At 40.4% G+C, this 27,852-nt stretch overlaps 1 protein-coding gene across 1 annotated transcript in view; it reads right to left on the bottom strand.

The window, feature by feature from the left end:
- The window catches only part of LOC132819485 (gamma-aminobutyric acid receptor subunit alpha-2-like), a 247,772-nt gene extending 223,583 nt beyond the window's left edge, over positions 1-24,189 (bottom strand). The window contains exons 1-2 of the mRNA XM_060831021.1: positions 23,990-24,189; positions 23,289-23,376 (exon numbers count right to left, since the gene is read on the bottom strand). Of these exons, the coding sequence (XP_060687004.1) occupies positions 23,289-23,368 (80 nt within the window). The 5' untranslated portion in view covers positions 23,369-23,376; positions 23,990-24,189. The remainder of the gene's footprint in view (positions 1-23,288; positions 23,377-23,989) is intronic.
- Between the last annotated feature and the right edge of the window lie 3,663 nt (positions 24,190-27,852).

Below are 27,852 nucleotides of genomic sequence, written 5' to 3'. Positions count from 1 at the left end.
TCTCAGCTCGTCCCCCTACACTATCCCAAAATCATCCATGTGCTTATCTAAGGATAGTTCAAATCTCCCTAATGTGGCTGAGTTGACTACTTTAGCAGGTAGGGCATTCCACACCCTCAGCACTCTCTGCGTAAAGAACTTGTCTCTGACATCTGTCTTAAATCTATCACCCTTCAATTTGTAGTTGTGCCCTCTCGTGCAAGCTGACATCATCATCCTAGGAAAAAGTCTTTTTCTGTTTACCCTATCTAATCCTCTGATCATCTTGTATGTCTCTATCAAAACCCCCTAAGCCGCCTTCTTTCCAATGAGAATAGACCCAAGTCTCTCAGCCTTTTCTCATAAGACCTTCCCTCCAGTCCAGGCAACATCCTGGTAAACCTCCTCTGCACCTTTTTCAATGCTTCCACATCCTTTCTGTAATAGGATGACCAGAACTGTACACAATATTCCAAGTGTGGCCGAACCAGCATTTTGTACAGCTGCAGCATGATATTGCGGTTCCAGAACTCAATCCCTCTACTAATGAAACCTAACACACCATATGCCTTCTCACAGCACTATCCACCTGGGTGGCAACTTTCAGGGATCTATGCACATGGATTCCAAGATCCCTTTGCACATCCACACTACCAAGAATCTTTCCATTGACCAAGTACTCTGCCATCCTGTTATTCTTCCCAAAGTGCATCACCTCATATTTAGCTGCATTGAACTCCATTTGCCACCTCTCACCCCAATTCTGCAGCTTACCCAAGTCCCCCTGCAACCTGTAACATTCTTCCACACTGTCCACTACTCCACCGACCTTAGTGTCATCTGCAAACTTACTAATCAATTCACCTATGCCTGCGTCTAAGTCATTTATAAAAATGACAAACAACAGTGGTCCCAAAACAGATCCTTGTGGCACACCACTAGTAACTGGATCCCAGACTGAATATTTTCCATTAAATACCACTCGCTGCCTTCTTACAGAAAGCCAGTTTCTGATCCAAACTGCTAAATCACCCTCAATCCCATGCCTCTGCATTTTCTCCATCAGCCTACCATGTGGAACCTTATCAAAGGCTTTACTGAAGTCCATGCATACCATGTCAACTGCCCTACCCTCATCTACATGCTTGGTCACCTTCTCAAAAAACTCAATGAGGTTTGTGAGACATGACCTGCCCTTGATGAAACCATGTTAACTATCTGTAATCAAATTGTTGTATTCATGCAGATTTTTACCTATGATTCTAAAGCAGTGGCTACCATTAAAGCGGTTCATCCATGCTCCAAGCTGAAGTGAAACAAGTTTTGTTCAAATTTTAAACTGGTTAAGGAGTGAAAAATATACTTGTCCAACATTGTCCACACATTCTACCTTTGTTTGTTGGAAAGTAAGCTCTGACAATTCTTCAACTGTAGAATACTGATGAAGGCAATTGGACATACTGAGTCTACTACTTAAACCAATTGTGTCAAAGTTGACTGGTAGTTAATAATAAGTCAATTTGTATTTTACCCTATGCTACTTCCTAATTAAATCTGCTAAGTTATCTGCATTCAGGTTGCAGATTAATGCAAGTGTTGGTGATGATAGTTTGTGAACGCTCCTCTTGGTGGCCATTAGATTCTCCACACTCTGTGAACAGAACAAATGAACTATTACCAATAATGGAGGACATTATTCATTTGAGCATTATGTTATCTGAGCTACAAAGCATTTGACTACGAACTATAAGTATAGATGTCATATACTATAGATACAGAGCACAGGATAGATGATTAATGTATACATACCAGATAGTTTGTGCTCATCGCGACCTCTCTGCAGACATTACTTGTTCTGCTCATGTGTGCTAACATAGTCCCTTCAAAATGAGGTTCTCCAGCTATTAGTGTAGTTGTCTTCTGTTCACACCAAGCTTTTGTTTTAAATATAAGGATAGTGTTAATCAATATGATACTCCAATTCATCACTCAGCATTTCATTTATCCACAAGTGTGAATGTTTGATTTACCACAGTTTTTATAAAGATGTCAGTTATAACTTCATACATTTGTGTTCATTCTTTTCACTTAGCAGTGACTTATTTGTCAACCATTTCTTTCAGTGTGTCGGTATTTTATTTACATGATTCACTCAAAGGTGAGAGAGTGAGAGGCAGGGAAAGAATTGTACATCAGGCTTTCCCCACAAAGTCTGGATATATGTGATGTATCATGAATAAATACCCACTCTTCTTCCTTAGCAGTCCCTTAAAACTGTGGATGATTTTCATCCACCCCAGTGCTGAGTTCTGAGATGACTAGACAGTCCAATACTGGATGCATAACCTCTGCAACAGGTGGGACAACTGTATTTGACATGCAAGTGGATGGGATGTGAATATGTGCAAGCTCTTTCCATTGTTGGAGTTTGGCCATTGATGCCTGAAACAGTTGACTCCTTTGCAGATATTTTTCCTTCAGTTTGGGTGGTTTTGGACAAGGGGTTCAAAAAGGTCTGTGGAGTTGTTATAAAACAAATTATCAATGACTCACATCATGTTTCAAGTTCTGAGAGTACAGCTTGATTATGGCTTTTGCCTTGTTTTCCCTCTGTCCCCTGTGTATTTGACTCCCAATGCCCAGCAGCAGCAGCCGCTATGTAATCTCCTTGGTGAGATAAAAACCAAGAGTAACGGAGTAGATGCTGGAAAATTCTCTTCAGATCCTGTCAGCGATTCAAAACTACAACAGGTGAGCTTGTCCAAACCAGATATTGGTCTAACTTTCTACTGAATACTTATAGAGTATTAGCAAGCAAACAACTCATTCTGTAAGTCTAGGAAAACTATAACATTACATCAAACCAAGCTCCACATTTACATAAAATCTTTCATGCATGACTTTCATGTTCCTATTAATGGACTGGATTGGTCAGCTACAAGTTATGAACTGGTTTATATTGTACAAGGGAAAGATGGTGAGCTTCATAAATTTTTAAAAATGTACTTATGGGGTGAGGATATTGTTGGCTGGGCCAGCCTTTATTTCCCATCCTTAATCATGCTTAAGAAGGTGGTGGAGAGCTGTCTTCCTGAACTTGAAGTAATACAGTCAATGGAGAGTAGGTGCACCCATAGAGGAATCAACAATGTGGTGCTGGGAAAGTACAGCAGGTCAGGCAGCATCCGAGGTGCAGGAGAATTGACATTTCAAGCAAAAGCCCTTCATCAGGAATGGGGCTGTGAATCGAGAGAATGGGGATATAAATGGGAGGAAGGTGGGGCTGGGGGAAAGGCAGCTGAAAGTGCAATAGGTAGATGGAGATGGAAGTAATGGTGATAGGTCGGAGAGGAGGGTGGAGCAGATTGGTCGAAAGGAAGATGGACAGATGGGACAGGTCATGAGGGCAGTACTGAGTTGGAAGGTTGGAACTGGGATAAGGTGGAGGGAGAGGAAATGAGGAAACTGGTGAAATCCACATTGATGCTGTGGGGTTGGAGGGTCCCAAGGCAGAAGATGAGGTGTTCTTCCTCCAGGCGTTGGGTAGCAAGGGAATGGCGATGGAAGAGGCCCAGGACTTGCATGTCCTTGGCAGAGTGGGAGGGGGAGTTGAAGTGTTCAGCCACGGGGCAGTGGGATTGGTTAGTGCGGGTGTCCAGGAGATGTTGGCTAAAGCGCTCTGCAAGTAGCCATCCAGTCTCCCCAATGTACAGCAGACTGCATCGGGAGCAGTGGATACAGTAAATGACGTGTGGAAGAGCAGGTGAAACTTTGATGGATGTGGAAGGCTCTTCTGTGGCCTTGGACAGAGATGAGGGGGGAGGTACGGGCGTAGGCTTTGCAATTCCTGCGGTGGCAGGGGAAGGTGCCAGGAAGGGAGGGTGGGTTGGTGGGGGTTGTGGATCTGTCAAGGGAGTCACGGAGGGAATGGTCTTTACAAAAACGGGATAAGGGTGGGGAGGGAAATATATCACTGGTGGTGGGGTCCATTTGTAGGTGGCAGAAATAGCAGAGGATGATGCGATGGATCCAGAGGTTGATGGGGTGAAAGGTGAGGACCAGGGGGTTCTCTCCTTGTTGTGGATGGAGGGGTGGGGTTCGAGGGCAGAGGTGTGGGAAGCGGATGAGATGCGCAGGAGAGCATCATCAACCATGTGGGAGGGGAAATTGCGGTCTTTGAAAAAGGCAGCCATCTGTGCGTTCTGTAGTAGAACTGGTCCTTCTGGGGCAGAGGAATTGGAAATATGGGCTCGCATTTTTACAGGAGGCAGGGTGGCAGGAGGTGTAGTCCAGGCAGCTGTGGGAGTCGGTGGCTTTTAGAAGATGTCAGTGTTGAGTCGGTCACCGTTGATGGAACAGGAAGGGGAGGGAGGTAGATGAGACAACCCAGGTGAACTTAAGATCGGGGTGGAATATGTTGGTGAAGTTGATGAACTGTTCAGTCTCCTTGTGGGAGCACAAGGTGGCGCCGATACATTCATCAATGTAGCGAAGGAAAACGTGGGGTTAGAGGAGTTGGAAAAGGATTTCCAGGATTGTGACCCTGCAATAGTGAAAGAATGGTGGTATAGTTCCAAGTCAAGATGGTGTGTGATTTGGAGGGGAATTTACAAATGGTGGTGCAACTATGTATCTGCTGTACTTGTGCTTCTAAGTGGTAGAAGTCACAGGTTTCAAAAGTGATGGTGAAGGGATCATGTAGATGGCAACTCTGCTTCCACTATTAATAGATACTTGGGGGGGCTCTGACACAAATGCACATTGTATTTATCAAAAATAAATCCTTAAATTTGCCCTCCTCTCTTCATGCATCTAAATGTGTTTGCAGAGAATTTTTCTTCACAATCCTTATAATTACACAATTTTGCATCATCTGTAGACCATGTTCCTAATTTGTTTAATCATGTATAAAAAGCAACAATCCCTGCAGGATATCATGGTAACTGCCTTCAAATAGATCCACAGTCAAGAATAGCAACCTCTGCACATGGAAGTGTAGCAAATTCTTAATTTATTGCAGCGGTATTCCAATGATACAACAAGATCCTGCCAAATGTATGATAGCTACTCAAAGACCACTGAAAATACAAGTGAACAAAGTTCACAAGTAGTCAGTGGGTGATACAGAACTTGGACACTGTCAGCAACGGCACATTTGATCGAAGTTTTTCATTTTGCACTCATCAGGATAATTCACAAGAAATACAAAAGCAAAGGGAAAACAACCTTTATACAGTACAGGAGGAGAGAAGGTTGTAGGCAACCTGGGTGGCAACTTTCAGGGATCAATGTACATGGACTCCAAGATCTCTCTCTGCACATCCACACTACCAAGAATCTTTCCATTGACCAAGTACTCTGCCATCTATTATTCTTCCCAAAGTGCATCACCTCACATTTAACTGCATTGAATTCCATTTGCCATCTCTCAGCCCAATTCTGCAGTTTATCTAAGTCCCCCTGCAAATTAACATTCTTCCAAACTGTCCACTACTCCACCAACTTTAGTGTCATCTGCAAATTTACTAATCCATCCACTTATGCCTGCATCTAAGTCATTTATAAAAATGACAAACAGCAGTGGTCGCAAGACAGCTCCTGTGGTACCCCACTAATAACCGGACTCCAGGCTGAATATTTTCCATCAGCCACAACTCGCTGCCTTCTTACAGAAAGCCAGTTTCTGATCCAAACTGCTAAATCACCTTCAATTCCATGCCTCTGCATTTTCTCCAACAGCCTACCATGTGGAACCTGATCAAAGGCTTTACTGAAGTCCATGTATACCAAGTCAACTGCCCTACCTTCATCTACATGCTTGGTCACCTTCGCAAAAATCTCAATGAGGTTTGAGAGAAACAACTTGCCCTTGATGAAAGCATGCTGACTATCTGAAATCAAATTGTTGCTTGCTAGATGTTTATAAATTTTATCTCTTATAATCCTTTCCAAAACCTTTCCTACAACAGAAGCAAGGCTCACTGATCTATAATTACCTGGGTCATCTCTACTGCCCTTCTTGAACAAGGGCACAATATTTGCAATCCTCCAGTTCTCTGGTACTAAATCTGTAGACAATAACGACTCAAATATCAAAGCCAAGGCTCCGTTATCTCCTCCCTAGCTTCCCAGAGAATCCTCAGATAAATCCCAGCCGGCTCACATGACTTGTCTACTTTCATTCCTTCTAGAATTGATAACACCAGTTCGTAACTAACCTCGATCCTTTCTAGTGTAATATCTCGTACCTCATTCTTCTCCTCTACAATATTCTCATTTTCTTGAGTGAAAACCAATGAGAAATGTTCATTTAGCACCTCTCTGATCTCCACAGGGTCCACACAACTTCCCACTTCCTACCCTAGGCAAAAGTGAGGAGTGCAGATGCTGGAAACCAGAGTCTAGATTAGAGTGGTGCTGGAAAAGCACAGCAGGTCAGGCAGCCTCCCAGGAGCAGGAAAATCGACATTTCAGGCAAAAGCCCTTCATCAGGATTTGCTGATGAAGGGCTTTTGCCCAAAATGTTGATTTTCCTGCTCATTGGATGCTGCCTGACCTGCTGTGCTTTTCCAGCACCACTCTGATCTATTCTTACCCTAGACATTCTTTTATTCCTCACATACCTATAGAAAGCTTTGGGGTTCTCCTTTATTCTGTTTGCTGAAGACTGCTCATGTCCTCTCTTTGCTCTTCTTAAATCTCTCTTTAAATTCTTCCCTAGCTGAAGGAGTGACAGATGACAACTTTTTGCTGGCAGTCAAATTTGAGAAGAAAAATCCATAATCCCTCACAGTTGACATTGTTGAGTGCTTTCATGAAGTCAAAGAAGGCCAAAAAAATGGCTACTCTAACACTCAGTATTTTTCAACTTGTCTTGCTGTGATTATTGTGTCCACTATGCCTGTTCCTGAACAGAATTCTCACAGGCTCTGGCAGGAGATCACTTGGAGAAGGTGACTGAGGATGATTCTTGTATTGACCTTCACTGTGTTGAACTGCATGGAAACCCTGCCGTAGTTACTACGATTGATATTATTTCCTTTCTTGAGGGTGGCCTCTTAAAGATCCATTGCTACTATCTCCTCCTTTCAGGTAAAGCTGATGAGATCAAATGGATGGGCCAAGAATGCTTCGCTCTATATTTTAGTATTTGGTGGGAATGCCATTACACCAGAGGCTTGTTACTTCTCAATTGTTGGATGGTCATTTCAACCTCATTGTGGGGTCACGTTGAGCTGGTGACAAGTAAAATGCTATAGTTGGGGAATACATTTCAAAGATATAGAGTCTTTGTTGAGGAGATCCTCAAAATGCTGCTTTCATTTAATACTGACTACATCTCTGTCCTTGATGATCGCCAATCCATTTTAACTCTCAATGCGATAAGTTCTTTGTTACTTGGGTCATAGATAGTGCAGGTAATGCTGAAGTATCCATGCACATCATGGCTGTTGTCAAGTTACTGAATTTCACACTTTATGCAAACTGTGTGCTCTTTAAGTTGTAGGCTTTTGAAGTTAGATCTCAATCTTCATTTGTCTGTAGACTTGCTTTCTTTCTTTTGAAGTTTGGTGATATTTTCAGTTCAGGAACATTAAGAAGCTAGAAGATCTAGTTTCCGGATCTCATGGCCATTCTTGACAAACCACTCTTCACGTTTGCTGACAGAGAAACTAAGTCTCCTCAAAACACACCCTATAATGAATGGATTTAAGGGCAGGCCAACCACCTTTGAGCATCTCAGTCCAGCCCAAGGGGAGGCCAAGCACAGTGGAAGGAGCACGCAAAAAACCAAGCAGCCCACCCACTTCTTCAAATACCACTGCCCCACCAATGGCAAAGTGTGCACATTCAGCATTGGACTAATTTGTCACTTTAGGTCAATGGAAGAATGGAAGAATGTTATCCATGAGGGACTGTCACAGAAAAAATAAAGATAGTTAGCCGACACTATCTTTGCTTCCCATAATTGTCAATATATTCATCAGCTCTAAGATCACTGTGTTTTTGGCCTTGGTGCGATCACTATGTTAAAAGCAGCACTCAATGCCCAGTCAGAAGGTTATGGGTTCAAGTTCTATACTTGAGACTTGGTACATCACTAAAGCTTATATATTGTATTTGTCAGATGAGATGTCAACCTAAATTCCCAGTCTGCCCTTGCAGCTGGCTCGAATAGATTGAGCAGCACAATTTGAAGCAACAGAATAGTCTCCTGGTATCTTGCACAACATTTATCTCAACCAACACCACTGAAATCGATTAGCTGATCATTAATTTCCTTGCTGTTTTTGGAGCCTTAATGTGTACAAATTGGCCATCATGATTCCTACATGACAACAAATGATTATATTTCAGTTGTATTTAATTGGCTGCATGAGGTCTTTTAGAAATACCAGTCCATTTGCTCTTCCTTACCTCTATGTTCAGATCCCTAAAATTAGCTTTGTTAAAGCTTCATTGAGCAAATTTATTCCACTCCTATTAAGTACAAAGTTTCATTTTTTAAAAAATTGCCTTAAATGACAAGTATTATGTGAAAATCTAAGAACCAGAAGTGCAAAAGCAAAATTATGACAATCACATTCTAGTAACAATGCATTACAGAAACCTACATCAGCAAATCATACCATGGCTGTATTTTGATTTCAGTCTATTAAAGTTGCATAAATTAAGGATTACTCACAACAACAGGAAAGGTAGGCTTACTGGGATTAAATTTGATAGCATCCAAAAATTAGCAGTGCAACCTGAATGTGTGACAAATCTGAGGCAGTTGAATATGTTGTAGGCAACACACAATGTTTTTGTTGCCTGCTGTCTGCATGCTGTAAATGATTCAGTCTGCACACCTTAGCAGAGAAACCAAACTCAATGATGAGCACCAGATAAAACTAACCTGCATTATGTAAATCCACCTTGTATCGCTTAAAGACTGTAGCAGATGCTGGAAATAATTCTTTAAATGATTTTGGAAATTGTGAAAGAAACAAAAACTGCCACAACATGGGGAAGAATGGGCTTCCGTGACTTTAGGGTCATGTAGGGGATTGGATCCAGTGGCATTAATCCCTTTCAATGTCAAAGGGAGGCAGTTACATTTTCTCCAAAGTTTGGTCCAGGTTTCGGCATATTGCTTCAGCGTGTACAGAGTTACGAACACACATAAAAATTTTACAGTCAGTCAGCCAGTCACTCATCGGCAAGCATCGGCAATTCTGATCTTAGCACGAAAAGAAGGTCATTAAATGAAGTGGCTGAAGATAGCCTTTCAGCACGACATGGTAGCCTGCCATAACCACAACCATCTTCACCTTTCTTGGTTCTGGATGTAGATTTCCAGCACCCATTACAATGGCCCACAACCATTCCTAAGAATTTTTAATTTTACTCAGGCCTCTTGATACTACACTCAGTCAAACAAGGTCACCTCCATCATCTGCAGCAATGTCATTCATAACCCACGTAATTTGTACCTACTTGCTATCATACAATAACTCACATCTTGTTTATGCTTCTTATCTTTGGAACACCAAGTGGTTTTCCTCTATCACACTAGATCTGCCAGGAAAGAGAGTAGTGAGAGCAAATCTGCCAGATGTAACTTCCACCAAAGGTAAACCGTAATGAGGATCCATCATACCACACAGCGCCAACCTCACTTCATCTTGCAACTAGATAAGAAGCAGAGGAAGACTGAAGATTTCTCCAGGCATAGCTTTAAGAAGGTGACTCACACAAACATACAGCAGCTGAAAGCATGGGGAACCTTCAACAGTCCTCAAGGGGAGAACCTTGTAATAAGAATCTATAAGGCAGGATCTGCAGGTAATGGTAGAAGGCATTTCAGACCTGGTAAGAGAAGTGCAGAAGCAAATATGAGCTAGATGCTTCATGAGCGGGAAGACAATTCATACCTGGACAGGTAAAGATTTCATAGAAAGTCAGAGGGGCAGTCCCATGTTGAGATTTAGCCAGAGAGTAAACGGACAGTGGAGGCTCTCGGAGTGAAGTTGAAATCTCTGATAGACAAGGGGAAAACTTGTTGTAAAAGAAGGCAAAAACAGGCTGGTAAACTAGATGAAATAAGACCATAAGACCATAAGACATAGGAGTGGAAGTAAGGCCATTCAGCCCATCAAGTCCATTCCGCCATTCAATCATGGCTGATGGGCATTTCAACTCCACTTACCAGCATTCTCCCCATAGCCCTTAACTCCTTGTGACATCAAGAAATCGTTGTACTTACAAATTCAGAAGAGGTGTCTCTGCCAGAGACAGCGAACACCAATATCCCTGGGGCCACCAGGTTTCCCTTCTGTGCAGGAATGGATTCCTCCCAAACTATTTCTTTCAGATTCACATCATCCTTTGGGATGTGTGATATTGTACCAAACCAGAGTAGATGGATTACCCCAAGGTACTTGTTCTATGATGCAGGGGGTATGTAATGCAGTCTGGCCTTCAAAATGGACCATGCCACTGTGGGTCTGATCAGACTGCTGTCCAGTGCACTCTGCCATTCAATTCTTGATCACTGTTTCATAAGAAGTTCTAGCATCTGAGAATCATGCTGACTATTTCAACACAATAGCTCTTCTGGAGCAGGAGATATAACTGTACTTACATAAATCTCAATTATTACCTATGCTGCAAAATGTAAACTGTATATTAAAAGTTGAAATGAAGGTCATACGCTTACATTGGTTTATTTGGTGCAAAAGCTACTTAGTTGTTAAATTAACACATTGCGCAGTAACTTATGTATTGTCAGTTGTCAAATGATTCAAGTTTAATGTCTACTCAGGATTGCTTATCATAGGTTTTCAAGTGAACAGGTCAGCTCTTTGGACTCATGGGGAAGGACAGCCCACAAGGTGGTGGAATCTAGAGTGCAGAATTTACTTCCTTTTACTTTCTTCTCTGCCACCTCTTTGCCTCATTATTAAAAGGTGATTGGACTCAAAATATGATGTAGCATGTAGCACACTGGTAGCAAACTCCTCCCAGTCAGTCATCAATATCAGTGCTACTATGCTTCAAGTTTCAGAGTGTCTTTGATGTGTTTTCTTTGTCAAATCCAGCCTAGGTGATTTTGCAGAGTTTTGCCTGAATGTTTATGGAGTTAGCTTCAAGAAAAAACACTACCATTTTCTTGTTGGTCCTCCCAGTGAAACCAGAGGATGCAGGGAAGCATTGCTGGGAGTATTGTTTGTGCCATTGATACACAGTTCAGGGTTTGCTGCATTACATGATGATGAAAAATAATGAAAACAATTCACTATCCTGAATGAAAAAAAATTATGTTTCATATTGTTGAAAGAAAATGCTTCTGGACGCCAATTATATATACTCTTAGGTCTTTTGACATTTGCATTTCACACCTTGCTGTACTCTAATGAAAACTTAGTCTAACTGTATAGACATGAACTATTACACAAACAGAAAGCAATTACCAGCTGTGACAAAAAGTCATTTTTATTGATATGCATGATATGCATTAAATCATCATGATTCAGTGAGCAGTGACAGTGGGCTCACACACCACCCATCATCTCTGAAGAATTATTAATCTATTCTATAAACGTCGACTAAATAAATCAGTTAACATTGATTAATCCTGAACTGTCAGTCAAGATTTAATGGATCCAATGTTACTCTGTTAACATAATCAGGGACTGGTTAAATAGAAATGCTTAAAAACTGCTAAGAAAAACAAGGAAGTATTTTTATTTTTCTGCTATTCTAGCAGTCCTGCTTTCCTTTCCTATCCCAACATGTCTGTGATGCAAGCTTGATTGGAAACCATAAGATGAATGTTATAACATAGAGAGGCTGATCCACACATGATATTTCGTCTATGATTGATTCTACCATTTTAAGACATTGTAGCTGTCTGAAATAAATCACTAATCATTGATAAACGTGTGCATGCAGATATTGCAGTTCTACATGTGTAATTTAAAAACTCTGAAGCTGGTTGGTCCACTGATAACAATAAATACTCAGCTACAAAATGTTATTCAAGTGATAGAAATGCTAAAAACAAAAACACAAACCTTTACCAAAACATTCTGGATCAACTACTAGCTGGATAAAATGGTTAGAATATAGAGTCATAGAGATGTACAGCATGGAAACAGACCCTTCGGTCCAACCCGTCCATGCTGACCAGATATCCCAACCCAATCTAGTCCCACCTGCCAGCACCCAGACCATATCCCTCCAAACCCTTCCAATTCATATACCCATCCAAATGCCTCTTAAATGTTGCAATTGTACCAACCTCCACCACATTCTCTGGCAGTTCATTCCATACACATACCACCCTCTGCGTGAAAAAGTTGCCCCTTAGGTCTCTTTTATATCTTTCCCCTCTCACCCTAAACCTATGCCCTCGAGTTCTGGACTCCCGAACCGCTTGTCTATTTATCTTATCCATGCCCCTCAATTTTGTAAAGGTCTATAAGGTCTCCCCTCAGCCTCCGACGCTCCAGGGAAAACAGCCCCAGCCTGTTCAGGCTTTCCCTGCAGCTCAGATCCTCCAACCCTGGCAACATCCTTGTAAATCTTTTCTGAACCCTTTCATGTTTCACAACATCTTTCCGATAGGAAGGAGACCAGAACTGCATGCAATATTCCAACAGTGGCCTAACCAATGTCCTGTACAGCCGCAACATGACCTCTCAATTCCTGTACTCAATACTCTGACTAGTAAAGGAAAGCATACCAAACGCCTTCTTCACTATCCTATCTACCTGCGACCCCACTTTCAAGAAGCTATGAACCTGAACTCCAAGGTCTCTTTGTTCAGCAACACTCCCTAGGAGTGTTACCATTAAGTGTATAAGTCCTGCTAAGATTTGCTTTCCCTAAATGCAGCACCTCGCATTTATCTGAATTAAACTCCATCTGCCACTTGTCAGCCCATTGGCCCATCTGGTCAAGATCCTGTTGTAATCTGAGGTAACCCTCTTCACTGTCCACTACACCTCCAAGTTTGATGTCATCTGCAAACTTACTAACTGTACCTCTTATGCTTGTATCCAAATCATTTATATTTCCCTCCCCTCCCCTATCAGCGTTCCGCAAAGAACCAGGGATATATTTCCCTCCCCTCCCCTATCAGCGTTCCGCAAAGACCACTCCCTTCGTGACTCCCTCGTCAGGTCCACACCCCCCACCAACCCAACCTCCACTCCCGGCACCTTCCCCTGCAACCGCAGGAAATGTAAAACTTGCGCCCACACCTCCTCCCTCACTTCCCTCCAAGGCCCCAAGGGATCCTTCCATATCCGCCACAAGTTCACCTGTACCTCCACACACATCATCTATTGCATCCGCTGCACCCGATGTGGCCTCCTCTACATTGGGGAGACAGGCCGCTTACTTGCAGAACGCTTCAGAGAACACCTCTGGGACGCCCGGACCAACCAACCCAACCATCCCGTGGCTCAACACTTTAACTCTCCCTCCCACTCCACCGAGGACATGCAGGTCCTTGGACTCCTCCACCGGCAAAACATAACAACACGACGGTTGGAGGAAGAACGCCTCATCTTCCGCCTGGGAACCCTCCAACCACAAGGGATGAACTCGGATTTCTCCAGTTTCCTCATTTCCCCTCCCCCCACCTTGTCTCAGTCGGTTCCCTCAACTCAGCACCGCCCTCCCAACCTGCAATCTTCTTCCTAACCTCTTCGCCCCCACCCCACTCCGGCCTATCACCCTCACCTTGACCTCCTTCCACTTATCACATCTCCATCGCCCCTCCCCCCAAGTCCCTCCTCCCTACCTTTTATCTTAGCCTGCCTGGCACTCTCTCCTCATTCCTGATGAAGGGCTTATGCCCGAAACGTCGAATTTCCTATTCCTTGGATGCTGCCTGACCTGCTGTGCTTTAACCAGCAACACATTTTCAGCTGTGATCTCCAGCATCTGCAGACCTCATTTTTTATCCAAATCATTTATGTAAATGACAAAAAGTACAGGGCCCAGCACCGATCCTTGTGGCACTCCACTGGTCACAGGCCTCCAATCTGAAAACCAACCCTCCACCACCACCCTCTGTCTTCTACCTTTCAGCCAGTTCTGTATCCAAATGGCTAGTTCTCCCTGTATTCCATGAGATCTAACCTTGCTAATCAGTCTCCCATGGGGAACCTTGTCGAACACCTTACTGAACTCCATATAGATCACATTTACTGCTCTGCCCTCATCAATCCTCCAACAACTTGTCCACCACCAAGGTCAGGCTCACCGGTCTATAGTTCCCTAGCTTGTCTTTACCGCCCTTCTTAAACAATGGCACCACGTTTGCCAACCTCCAGTCTTCCGGCACCTCACCTGTGACTATTGATGATACAAATATCTCAGCAAGAGGCCCAGCAATCACTTCTCTAGCTTCCCACAGAGTTCACGGGTATATCTGGTCAGTTCCTGGGGATTTATCCACCTTTAACGGTTTCAAGACATCCAGCACTTCCTCCTCTGTAATTTGGACATTTTGCAAGATGTCACCATCTATTTCCCTACAATCTATATCTTCCATATCCTTTTCCACAGTAAATACTGATGCAAAATACTCATTTAGCAACTCCCCCATTTTCAAATGTGTTTTATAAATTTCTCAATCGCTTTGATAAAAAGAATACTGGAAATTTGAGTTAACCTAAGAATGAAAAAGCATGTTGAGCAGTTGAATGTGCAATAAAATATAGGCTTACTACCTACAGTTTACTGCAAACTTCCACATTCTTTTGAATTATGAATATCTGCAGAATGTTTTCCTGTTAAGGTTTTCAGAGGTCTCTCTCGAGCATCAACATTTGTTCCAGAGTCAACCAAAGCAGACAGATAAACTTACTGAAATACACTGGCAAAATATGCTTGATTTACCTTTAGCTCACCAAAAACTAAAAACTTCATTTGAAATAATTATCTTTCAATACATCATTCAAAAGAATGTGGAAGTTTGCAGTAAACTATAGGTAGTAAGCCTATATTTTATTGCACATTCAACTGTTCAACATGCTTCTTCTTTCTTAGATTAACTCAGTATTCTTTTTATCAAAGCTACTGAGAAATTTATAAAACATACTTGAAGAGATAATAATTAAATTTGGTTGCTTGACAACGGTGTAGCATTTTTCAATGGTATTTTTAATACAGAGCTGGCTTCTCAGAAGTATGTTGCAACTTTGATGTAATAATTTATTTTGAAAGCATTTAAAAATATTTTTAAATAGCAATGATTAATTGTAGAACATTATGTAGTCATGTGGCACTCATTTCTCATAGTCATTAAAACATCAACCGATTATTTAAGAAAATCTCCAGAAAATAGATTCAAATCAGGACATACTTTAAAGTGCTCACCAATTTCAATTCTTGTGTTTGCAAATTGCTTTCTATCACTTCATATTCTCTCAGATGAAAGAGTATTCTACTTGGTTTAGCCAGTCAGGATGTATGACAGTGAAGGTATGTCAGGCATTTCCAACAAAAGAGTTTCAAATGGACAATTTAACATGAGAATTTACCAAAACAACATAAAGACAGGGACTGATCATTTAGTGCTTTCAAAATCACGTTCCTTAATTAAAATAAAGCAGTGGTTTCAATAAAAGTTACACTTGAATTCTACTGGTGCTCAAAATGGCATCTAGAAAGTTTAAGCCAACAGAAAGGTAACCAGCAGGTTTGTCATTATTTGAGACAGCATTGCATGCATGTATCATTCTTCATTTAAATGTAATGAGTGGGTGAGTGAAAATGTGAAAACCTGTAGAAAGGCAAACTCGTTGAATAAATAAATACTGCTCAGAAGAAAATGGATTCCACACAGATATCTAAAACATGTATCTGAACAAAAAGAATGTTTAATTAAAAATGTGAACATGTGAACTGCTCAAACAAAAGGAAACTGAATAAAAATGGCACCTGGTGAATATCAGCAAATGTTATCTGCATTAAACAATAGAAATGCATGCAAGCACACGCAGCTGCCAACAAAGATCCCCTGATCTTTGCGGCGTGGCTTCATACATTCCCAACGGCAGTTCAAATCTGATGTCAGGTCAAGGAGCAACTTGACATCCTGCAGTGACATCAGCAAACAGGAAAGCATTCACAAAGAGAAAATCATGAAATGAAAAGCAAACAAAATGCTTCACAGTTAATACTACATTTTTAGAATGTTAGAAGCTAAAATAAAGATGAGCAAACTTTGAAAAAATGAATTTAAAATGTGAAATTCTGTTATCTTTACGGAAAACTTTGACATTCCACAAATATTAAAAAGCTTCTCAGGAAGCTAGTGCCGGTGTTTAGTAGCTATTTTCAAAATCAGCATACCATTAAAAACCCAATTGTGGGTTGCACCACACACACTCTCAACAATCTGTCACTTTTTCAAGTGTTTTTAGTGAATTCAGTTGATAACTCCATTGATTGTAATCTGGGAATGATTCATTTGCAAATCCTCTTAGGAAACATAGAATTACAGAGAGCAATTTCTGGATTTCCATGTTATTCTGTGTGTGTTTGAATTCCAGAAGTGTTGTCACTTCCCCCAAGTAATAATGTTGAATATGACAATTACATTATGTCATCATTACCACCATAATGGGAATTAGTTTTGATTGATATCAGCCATTATTAATAAGTATGATTTTTTTTCCCACTTGCCTAACAACTGATTTCAAAATAATGAAAATTAGTTGTGGTCTGGAACTGGCAGGTGATCCACTTTATGTCTAGCAGTGGCTGAAGTTCAAAAGGAGTTTATTCAGTATTGACATGTTTTGAAAACTCCTAATCTACTAAAAGTTACATATATAAATTCAAGACCTTTCATCAAAGCAAAAATTAATCTGATCCTTTCAGAAATGTTTTCAGATACTTCAAGGTGTTCAAAAATACAAGAAGCAGATTTTTTTTAATTACATATGTGACAGGAAACCATTTTTTCAATATTCTGTTGAGTTCATTATAAAAGAATAAGCTAAGACAAAAGTAAAAAAGGTGAAAGTAAAGCCTGTAGTCTAAGAATACAGATATAAATTGGAGATTAATAAAATGTACAAACTGCTTTGCTATTTCTTTTCTTCCTTCATGCATGGAATGTGCCCTACTCAGGAGTAAAATGAGTAAACTGTACATTCCTCTGAATAGCATTGAAAAATCTGGCAAAGTTTAAAAAAAAGATAAAAGACCAGAAAATGGTACAATTGTTTGATTCATTTAATAAGAAAACAGATGAAGAGTAATGATATCTTTCAACTAGCTAACTTTTCTTTATACTGATGGAATTCTTAAATTATCTGTGCACAAGATGCAACAAAGTTCATTATTAAATTAGATTCCCTACAGGTGGAAACCGGCCCTTCAGCCCAACAAGTCCACACCGATCCTCTGAAGACTAACCCACCCAGACCCATTTCTCTCTAATGCACCTTACACTATGGGCAATTTAGCATGGCCAATTCACCTGACCTGCACATTTTGTGACTGTGGGAGGAAACCCACGCAGATACAGGGAGAACGTGCAAACTCCACACAGACAGTCGTCCAAGGCGGAAATTGAGCCCGGGATCCTGGTGCTGTGAGGCAACAGAGCTAACCACTGAGCCATCATGCCACCCATACAACAAAACTGAAGTGTCCATTATGGAATGTAAAATCCTACTGGAATCATTTGAAACACAGTGAACTAACAAAGGTTTATTTTAGAAATAATTATTTGAAGAGAAAAAAGGCAATAAATTATCTGAAACCACAATCACAAAAAAATTCTTTAAATTAATTAGTGATTTATGAATTTGTGTCAGAGATACATTTTATATTGTTAGGTGCTCGAGATTGCTCTATAGTCAGCATGGAAACACCGAGGAAGGAATCAGTGGACAAATGCAATCCCAAGCAGCAGCACGGTGGCTCAGTGGTTAGCACTGCTGTCTCACAGTGCCAGGGACCTGGATTTGATTATAGCCTTGGGCAACTGTTTGTGTGGAGTTCACACGTTCTCCCTGGACTTGCTCCAATTTCCTCCCACAACCCAAAGATATGCAGGCTAGGTGAACTGACCATGCTAAATTGCCCATTGTGTTCAGGGACGTGTAGATTAAGTGCATTAGTCAAGGGTAAATATAGAGTAGGGAATGGGTCTGGGTGGGTCACTCTTCGGAGGTTCGGTGTGGACTTGTTGGGCCGAAGGGTGTGTTTCCGCATTGTAGGGATTCTAACCGTGGCATTAATGATGAAAATGCATAACCAAAAACTCAACTCTGAAATATTGAAACACAGTAGTTCTATCAATAATATTAAAAACTTAATAATGTAAACAAAGCACATGAATTATCTCTGTATGATAAAAAGTATTCAGTTTGTTTACATCTAAAAACACTATAAAAAATATTGTGTTAATCGATATGATTTCTAACAACCATGACTATTTAAAGTCATTTTTATTTGCTAACATTTCCACATGTAGCTTTGCCTTATGAATATTACAAGCCCATTCTAGAGTCAGACAATACTGACTCCGTCACAAATTAGAACTTCAAAAGAGGTTAAAAAAGCAACTATTTATTGAAACTACATAGAACTATTCTGACCAAACTATGCCTTGGGCACTTTTAGGATGTTCTCTGATTAAACAACCCATGCAAGTACTGAAGGGTCTTTACTGTCCTCCTAACAGTACTGTTACTCAAAGACTCCAATTCTTTCACAGATACTGATGACAGAGAATGTGTGACATGCACTCTTGCTTGTCACATAAGAGTATCCATGATATTTTATCTGATCCTATACCAATAATTGGTCATCAAAGCCATTAGTGTTTCGTTGGAATCAGAGATTTTATGTACATTTCCTTTATAAAGTTATATGCCTTCATTATTTTCTGCAGTTGTTATATCTGTCAGCTTTTGATAGATACCTAATTTACGTTTGGAAGTGCACTTTTAATGATCTGACCACTTCTGTTTACACTTTTCACAGCTCTGAATGAAGAAAATAACCAGCCAGACTGCATGGAATAAAGTTATTGTGCATTTTTCTTTGGTCATTCTTGAAATTGCTGAACTGGCAAGTGTAAGGTTTAAATATATGGATCATCAGTATATGCATTTTCAATATTCTACAGATGCACTGTGCAATTTGAATACATTCACCAGAAAGTACTGGATGCCTGTTAGTGAAGGATAGTTCCAGTACAGAAGCAGGCTGATTGCTGAAGAATACCATTTGACCAGTGGCATCTGTACCACAGCTCTGTGAGAACAACCCAATATGTCCCACTCCCCACTTACCCAGTAACTCTGCAATAGTTTTCTCTTCAGGCGCTTGTGGAATAATAATCTAATTATGTAGTTTAGATTACATTATAAATTAAACTCAAGTGATTTATCATCATAGATTATTATAATTCACTATAGACATTCAACATTTACAGGCTAGTAAATCTTTGATTTTATTTTAAGCAAATATCATTACTTTGTGACGATTTCATTTAACATTTTTTGTTTTTAAATTTGTACTATGAGCACAACTGTAACTTTTGTAATGTAATAATGAAAATATGTGACATTTCAGGATGTGGTTATGACTGGCAGGAATTAGAAGGGAAAACCCTGCAACATTTAGTTGTGAATTATATTCAGAGCTTTTTTTTAAGTGAACATGTCAAATGCAACTTTTTTGAACAAGATTGGGAATATTTAACTGGCACTTCAAAAATGGCATTTAATACTTCTCAATTTTGAGTTAGACTCACTCCTTTATGGTGACTCAATACACTGACCTCTATTTTTATTATACTGTTTTCTAGGACTTAGATCATATCACAAGTCCATATTTTTAAATGAAAACTACAAATCAATAGGCTTGTTTGTATCCCTATGGCACCTAATAGATCATGATATTTTTATATGTACTTTAAAATATTGACCCAATACTTTCAAACTTCCCTGAGATTTTTCATATCATGACAAACACAAAAAGAAATCAAATCATAGTCCTGGGGTGAGGTTGTTATTAAATGCAATTATTTATGTTTGATATCAATTGCATCTATAACACATGTCCAAGTCACATTTGAAATATTAACACACTGATATTGTTGATGCCTATTTCTTTTGACAAAAGAGCTCAAAATAATCTAATTATGTAAATAGTCACCAATGAATGTAACCATGTTGACAAATGAGAATTTGCTTTGACTTTCAAGTCAAACCACCAAAGGAAATGATTTACTTCAAAACCAGATTGAAAGGAGGGCACTAGATGTCATATAAATAGTATTAGTCTCTTCTCAATGCTCAATGACTTTCAAAAGTGGGCACATGGCTTCCAGAAAATACTGTTGACCAATATGTGTCCATAATTCTTTTTTGATACATGGTTACTAGTCATACCGGTGCCACATAAAGTTAAAACTGTACAGGTCAATAACTACTTTAACTGGCATTTTACACTTTCACATTGTTCTTATTAAGCTGATTTTGTTAAAGACACAAAAGGGTTCTTTGTATAGAAGATTCTAATTCTCTGCTGAATTTTTTGCAGGTAAAGAAAATAATGACTACCTAGTAAAATATTACAATGCTGAATGTTTGTGGAATATTTCTAACTGCTGCACCGTATTATTTGGACTGACCATGTTGAATACACATTTTCTTAAAGGTGTAAGTAAAAAATCCACTCTAAAGGGAGTAAGTGTGTACTGCTTGGCATAGCATAACATGTTCCAAAATACAGGCCTGTTTGACCCAAAGATTCAGGGGGTGGATGCCTTATGTCAGTCATGACTGACTACTGCAGAGTTTCACAAGACAAAATACTTGATTTTTACATTAAACACATTTTGATTACTGTTGTCAATTATTGTTATATTTTGTCTTATATTGACACTTATGGTTAGTATTATAATTTGATTATGTAATTATATTCAAAAACATTTTGAAAAATTAATAATCTCAATCATATTGCTCATCATAGCAAAATAACATAACACTCAATACATAACTTATTTAAAATAAATACGATAATTGCAAATGAAACCTCACAGCACAAACTTATCGTGATGCACATCTAACAGATTTAAATGTCACCAGTAATTCCGGCTGCTAATTGTGATATGCAAGTATATCAATAAGCCTGCCACTGTGAGAAATCTAGCATGATTCCTCTGCATCAGTTCTGACACAGCATCCCAAGCAAAGAATTAACTTGTCTTTCACATTCAGACATGGATTGACCTTCTATGCATTAAGAGCATTTTCTATTTTTATTTCACAGTTCCACAACTGACGTTTGAATTATTTATATAAGTAATAGTGAAAATATATGTGATTATAATTCATGACATGTCTGACACTCTGAATTATACTTCTTCTGAAACAGTTATATTTGGATAGCTAAAAAGAATGCCAATTAGCAATAACAATTACAAATATGATGTTAATTTTATGAAAATATAATAAGTAGTTTAATTTTCTTTGCAGCAATGTTCAGGATTAGATATATTCCACAGAGCCTCACAGACCACATGCACAGTTTCTATCAATGTTTAGCTAAATTCAGAAAATTTCCCAAACTCCATAAATTAACTTAGTTTGGATCCCCAATTCAGAATTCATCCATTCATGATATAACTGTACCAAATTCAGTCATAATTAACTTGCAAATTCAAAAGATTTAAATGGAACAAATCATGGAAATATGAAATTATGGAAAACAAATACAAGTATAAATAAAACTGAATTAGCTTCACTGACAGTATTCTTGGACTCCATTTGGGTTAATATGGGATATTCCTGCCTGATTGCCTGTCAAGAAAATAGTCAACCTGGTCCATTGATAGAAACATTCTCATTGTGTTAAGCGAAAAATCACAGAAAAGTGCTATTCACATCTAAGGAAAATAGTATTTCTTAAAAGTTTATTTGAACCGACAAATTACTCTTAAAGGACCGACTTAAAAGGACCACACCGACTTTGCTAAAAATTATACTTTTTCCACATAGTTCCATCTTTCCACAAGAACTTTTCCACTATTAATTGTAAAGTAGTGATCTTGAGATTGTTTAATTTATAATCGGGTTCATGAGGGAATTGAAGAGATCACATTAGCTCAGATTTTGATCCTTTTTTACTGATTTGACATGCAGTGTTTGCGAATTTTTAAATTTACCTTATTAATTGACTGGACTAACTTTGCTTATCTAGGACCCATCTTGTCCAGGCTATGTGAGAACATCAACAATAACTGGCACAGTCACAGTCACTCCAGTACAATCTCAAAGAGATTTCAATAAGCACTACATCTTCTAAAATACTAATGTACTGTTCCACTGATATATTCAAACAGTTTTCTCTTAAGTTTTTTTTAAAACCCAGAATCAAACAGCCAGTTTTCAAAATTTTAACATTGACCCTGCTCATTCAAGCAGTAATAACAGGTTTCTTTGCTGAAGTTGTGTGCGGACACCACCTAGAGGTTTTAACTGAGTAGCAGCTTTTCATTTTTCTGATTGAGCCAAATTGGAAAAAAAATGACGATTTTCATAAAACCATAGTTTTTATACATTGAAATATTTAGCCTCAGATCATTTTAATATTCCTTTTCTCCACTGACAAGATTTATTCACACTTTGAAATTAGTAACATTTCAATATGGCAACTATAAGTAGAGACGTTAGCCTCGAAGCTTGTTTTCTTTATTCTGGTTGAAACATAAACAATTAAATCTACTGTCACTTACACATTAATACAGTACATTAGAATTAACAGTCCTATTTTAGCTTTTGTATGATTTAGGCTTATTCTTATTTTTCATACAAATACATGCTGCATAACTGATCATTTCCTCTGTGCAATGAAGTGCAATTCACTCATTCAGAAAACTATACTCAACTCCTTACTTTACAGATTTTAGTGGCATTTTAGATAACTCTACCAACAGCTTTTATTTTAAGCATATTACAATAAGTGATGTTTAGCGCTAAACCTTGATATGTTGTCATTTTTCAGTCCTTTTCCAATAGGCCAGCTAAATATTGGACTCAGAAAATCCTACAGGTCCAGTAAACAGAAAATACATTTTAAAAACAAAGAAGTTATTTCAGCTTTTGTTTGAAGTTCTCATGGTGGACACATACAAGTAAATTTCAGAGATTTAAGGTGGATAATTGCTTAAATTTGAAGTTGGGCATGTTCTCTCCTGATTGGCACAACCAAAGTTTCTAAAAGGTTAGCAGGAAGCCATAGGTGGAAAATATTTAACATTCATACTCTCTACTCACCCTGCTAGCCAGGAGACAACCAACGCCAGACTAATAAGGGCTGAAGGCAGAAATTTGTTCATGGTCAGACTTCTCTTCATTGCTGCTCCTTTAAATAAAAAAGTTAAACAGCACAGCTAAAGAATAAAGGAAAGCGGTCATTCTACATAAGCCTCTACAAGTGTCGGATTCGTGCTCGTTAGCTTTCACTGACTTCAGCACCTAATGCTAATCGATGTGAAAAAGCCCGTTTTACAATATGATCCAAAAGTACTGTAGCAATTTTTTCCCTCTTTATCGGCAAAATGATGCATTCGGGAAATTAGAAAACATACATTTTAAAATCAGACGTATTCACGTTTGTATATATAGATATACGCATGCAGAAAATGATTTTTTCGAAGTATCTCTGCATTTTAAACAACTAGTAGCCGTTGCAATATTAAAGACTTTAGGACAATTTGGATCTTGCATCGAAACATTTGCCTTATTGCAAATCTCAGAGCCCGGGTTTGCGAACCGTACACAGGGCGCGATGCAAGAGCTAAGAATGGTTGCAGTCTGCAGGTTATTTACCTCAAAAGATGAGCCAAAGTGTGTAAGGGGTGAGCGCACGGCGGAGGCTGAGATAGTTACCCCCAATCCCACCCCCCCCGCATCTTTTCGGGATTCCTCAGTGAGAGAAGCACAGAGTGTTAGCTGACAGCGCTCGCAACTCTTACCTGGGCTCCCGAGGGAGATGCGGGGGGGAACTTGGGGGGAGGGGTGACTGGAGGTGGTGGGAGGTGGGGGGAGGGAGGGAGGGATAGGGGCCGGGGGCTCCTGCTTAATTGCTGCGCTCCTGCACTCAGCCTGCTGCTGCTGCTCCTGCTGCTGGAGGAGAAGCAGCCTGCAGCCCGGAAAGTTGCCTTGCTCCGAGTGCGATGCTGCAGCGGCAGCGGGCGGCAGCCAAGTACGCGCACCAGGCCGGCTCGGGGCCGCGCTCACTCGGGGGCGCGCCTCTCTACACTGACACCACCTCCGGCACCGCTAATTTATGCTGAGCCATGGTGGCACCCGGGTGCTGACCGTCCCCTTCTCCATAACCTGGATCCAATTGCTGCAGGGGCGGCTCCCGGGCCATTCGAAAGGCACACACTCCTGTTAAACACACACATACACTCTCCAGTTAGATATACACACACTACCCTCTCCAGTTAGACACACACATACACACATTCTCTCCAGTTAGACACACACACACACACACACTCTCTCCAGTTAGATACACACATTCTCTCCAGTGAGATACACACACACTCTCTCTCCAGTTAGATACACACATACACACTCTCTCCAGTTAGACACACATATACACACATTCTCTCCAGTTAGATACACACACACCACCCTCTCCAGTTAGATACACACACTCTCTCCAGTTAGACACACACATACACACTCTCTCCAGTTAGATACACACATTCTCTCCAGTTAGATACACACACTCTCTCTCCAGTTAGATACACATACACACACTATGCAGTTAGATACACACACTCTCTCTAGTTAGACACACACATTCTCTCCAGTTAGATACACATACACATTCTCTCCAGTGAGATACACACACACTCTCTCCAGTTAGATACACATACACACTATGCAATTAGATACACACACTCTCTCCAGTTAGACACACACATACACACTCTCTCCAGTTGGATACACACATACACACACTCTCTCTCCAGTTAGATACACACACACTGCAGTTAGATACACACACTCTCTCCAGTTTGATATACACCCTGCAGTTAGATACACACACACACTCCAGTTAGATACACACACACTGCAGTTAGATACACACACACACTCCAGTTAGATACACACACACACACACACCAGTTAGATACACACACTCTCTCCAGTTAGATACACACAAACACATACACATACTCCCCAGTTGGACATACACACAAAATCCAGTTATACACACATACACTTTCTCCAGTTAGGCACAGACACTCTCCAGTTAGACACACGCACAAACATACACACTCTCCAGTTAGGTACACAGACCCACTCTCTTCAGTTAGACACACATACATACTCTCCAATTAGACACATACACACAGTCTCCAGTTAGACACATATACACTCCAGTTATACACACACACTATCCAGTTATACACACACACTATCCAGTTATACACACACACTATCCAGTTATACACACACACTCTCCAGTTATACACATGGACAGTCCAGTTATGCACACTCATTATGTATTCACACTCCAGTTATACACACACACCTGTTATGCACACAGATAAACACACACTCCAATTATATACACACACATTCCAGTTTTATATATATATACACACACATACGCTCTCTCCAGTTATATACACACACCTTGATAAACACATGCCTGTTATATACACACACACTCCAGTTACACACACATACCCTCTTCAGTTATACACACACACCTACACACACTCCAGCTATACACACAGATACACACACACTCCTGTTATATACACACTGTCCTGTTATACACACACTGTCCAGTTATACACACACAGACACTCTAGTTATGCACACTGATCCACTCCAGTTATACACACACAGAGGCACACTCCAGTTATACACACACAAACACACACACACTCCAGTTGTACCACAGAGGCACACTCCAGTATAACACACACACTCCAGTTATACACACACATACACACCCCAGTTATACACATGCCACTCCAGTTATACACGCATAGAGGCACACTCCAGTTACGCACACACAAACACACACACACTCCAGTTAAACACACTCCAGTCATACACATGCCACTCCAGTTATATGCACACAGACACACTCCAGTTATACACACATACAATCCAGTTAAACACACACACACACTCCTGTGATACGTACCCAGACACACTCCAGTTATATACACACATGGACAAACTCCAATTATACACAGACACTCTCCAGTTATACACATGCACACTCCAGTTACATACACACACAGTCCAGTTAAACACACACACACACTCCTGTGATACATAGCTGAAAACATGTTGCTGGAAAAGCGCAGCAGGTCAGGCAGCATCCAAGGAACAGGAAATTCGACGTTTCGGGCATAAGCCCTTCATCGGGCTTATGCCTAAAACGTCGAATTTCCTGTTCCTTGGATGCTGCCTGACCTGCTGCGCTTTTCCAGCAACACATTTTCAGCTCTGATCTCCAGCATCTGCAGACCTCACTTTCTCCCTGAGATACATACCCAGACACACTCCAGTTATATACACACAAACTCCAATTATACACACACACACTCTCCAGTTATACACATGCACACTCCAGTTATACACACACAGTCCAGTCAAACACACGCAGACACATTCCTGTGACACATACCCAACACACGCCAGTTATATACACACATGGACAAACTCCAATTATACACACACACTCTCCAATTATACACACACAGACACATTCCAGTTATACACACACAGACAAACTCTAATAATCGCACACAGACACACTCGAGTTATAAAGACACATACAAACTCCAGTTATATACACACAGCCACACGCCAGTTATACAGACACAGGCACACTCCAGTTATATACACACATTCCAGTTATACACACAGATAAACATCTGTGACACACACAAACACACTACAGTTATACATACACAATCTAATTATACACGCACATAGACACACTCCAGTTATACATGCACACGCTCTAGTTATACACACACAAAACAGACACATTCCAGTTATTCACACACAGACACCCTCCAGATATATACACACTCCAGTTATTCACACACACACACACAGACTCCGGTTATACACATACAGAGACTCCAGTTATATACAAACATATAGACACACTCCAGATATATAAACACTCCAGTTATTCACACACACACACTCCAGTTATACAAACACAGACTCCAGTTGTACACACAGTCCACCAATCCCCAAGGTGCAAATAGACTCAGCCCAGTTATACATACATCCACCCATCCTAGCTCTACATTCATTCTCACACACATCAAGTTATACACTACAGCATGGAGATACATACCCATTCCACTCCAGTTAAACAGCCACACAGTCCCACTCCAGTTGTACACAAACACCCACTCCAGTATACACACACCCACCCAGTTAAACGCACTCACAAGCACCCACGCCAATTAAATACACCCAGCCCAAATAAACATCCCAAAGTTAAACCCATCACACTCCCCAGTTATACACACTCACATGCCGCCCACTCCATTATTACATATCCTGACACATTTCACGCACCTCAAACAAACCCACCCTAATTGAAAACGCCCACCCCAATAAAACACCCCGAAGTTGAACACACCCACCCAGAGTAGCTGCCAGTCCAGCTACCCCCAGTTGTCTACCGCAGGGACACGCACGCACGCCGGACTGAACGCGCGTCCTACCCCAAAAACAGAGCCTCCCTCCTTCATCAACCGCCTCCGCACGCAAATCCCTTTCCCCCCACACTCACACAACCCATGTGAACTATCTCAGCATCCATCGCCCCCCT

The sequence above is a fragment of the Hemiscyllium ocellatum genome, chromosome 1 (assembly GCF_020745735.1).
Source record: "Hemiscyllium ocellatum isolate sHemOce1 chromosome 1, sHemOce1.pat.X.cur, whole genome shotgun sequence".
Lineage (NCBI taxonomy): Eukaryota > Metazoa > Chordata > Chondrichthyes > Orectolobiformes > Hemiscylliidae > Hemiscyllium > Hemiscyllium ocellatum.
The sequence above is the reverse complement of the archived record's forward strand: the minus strand, read 5'-3'. Positions and strand labels throughout refer to the sequence as shown.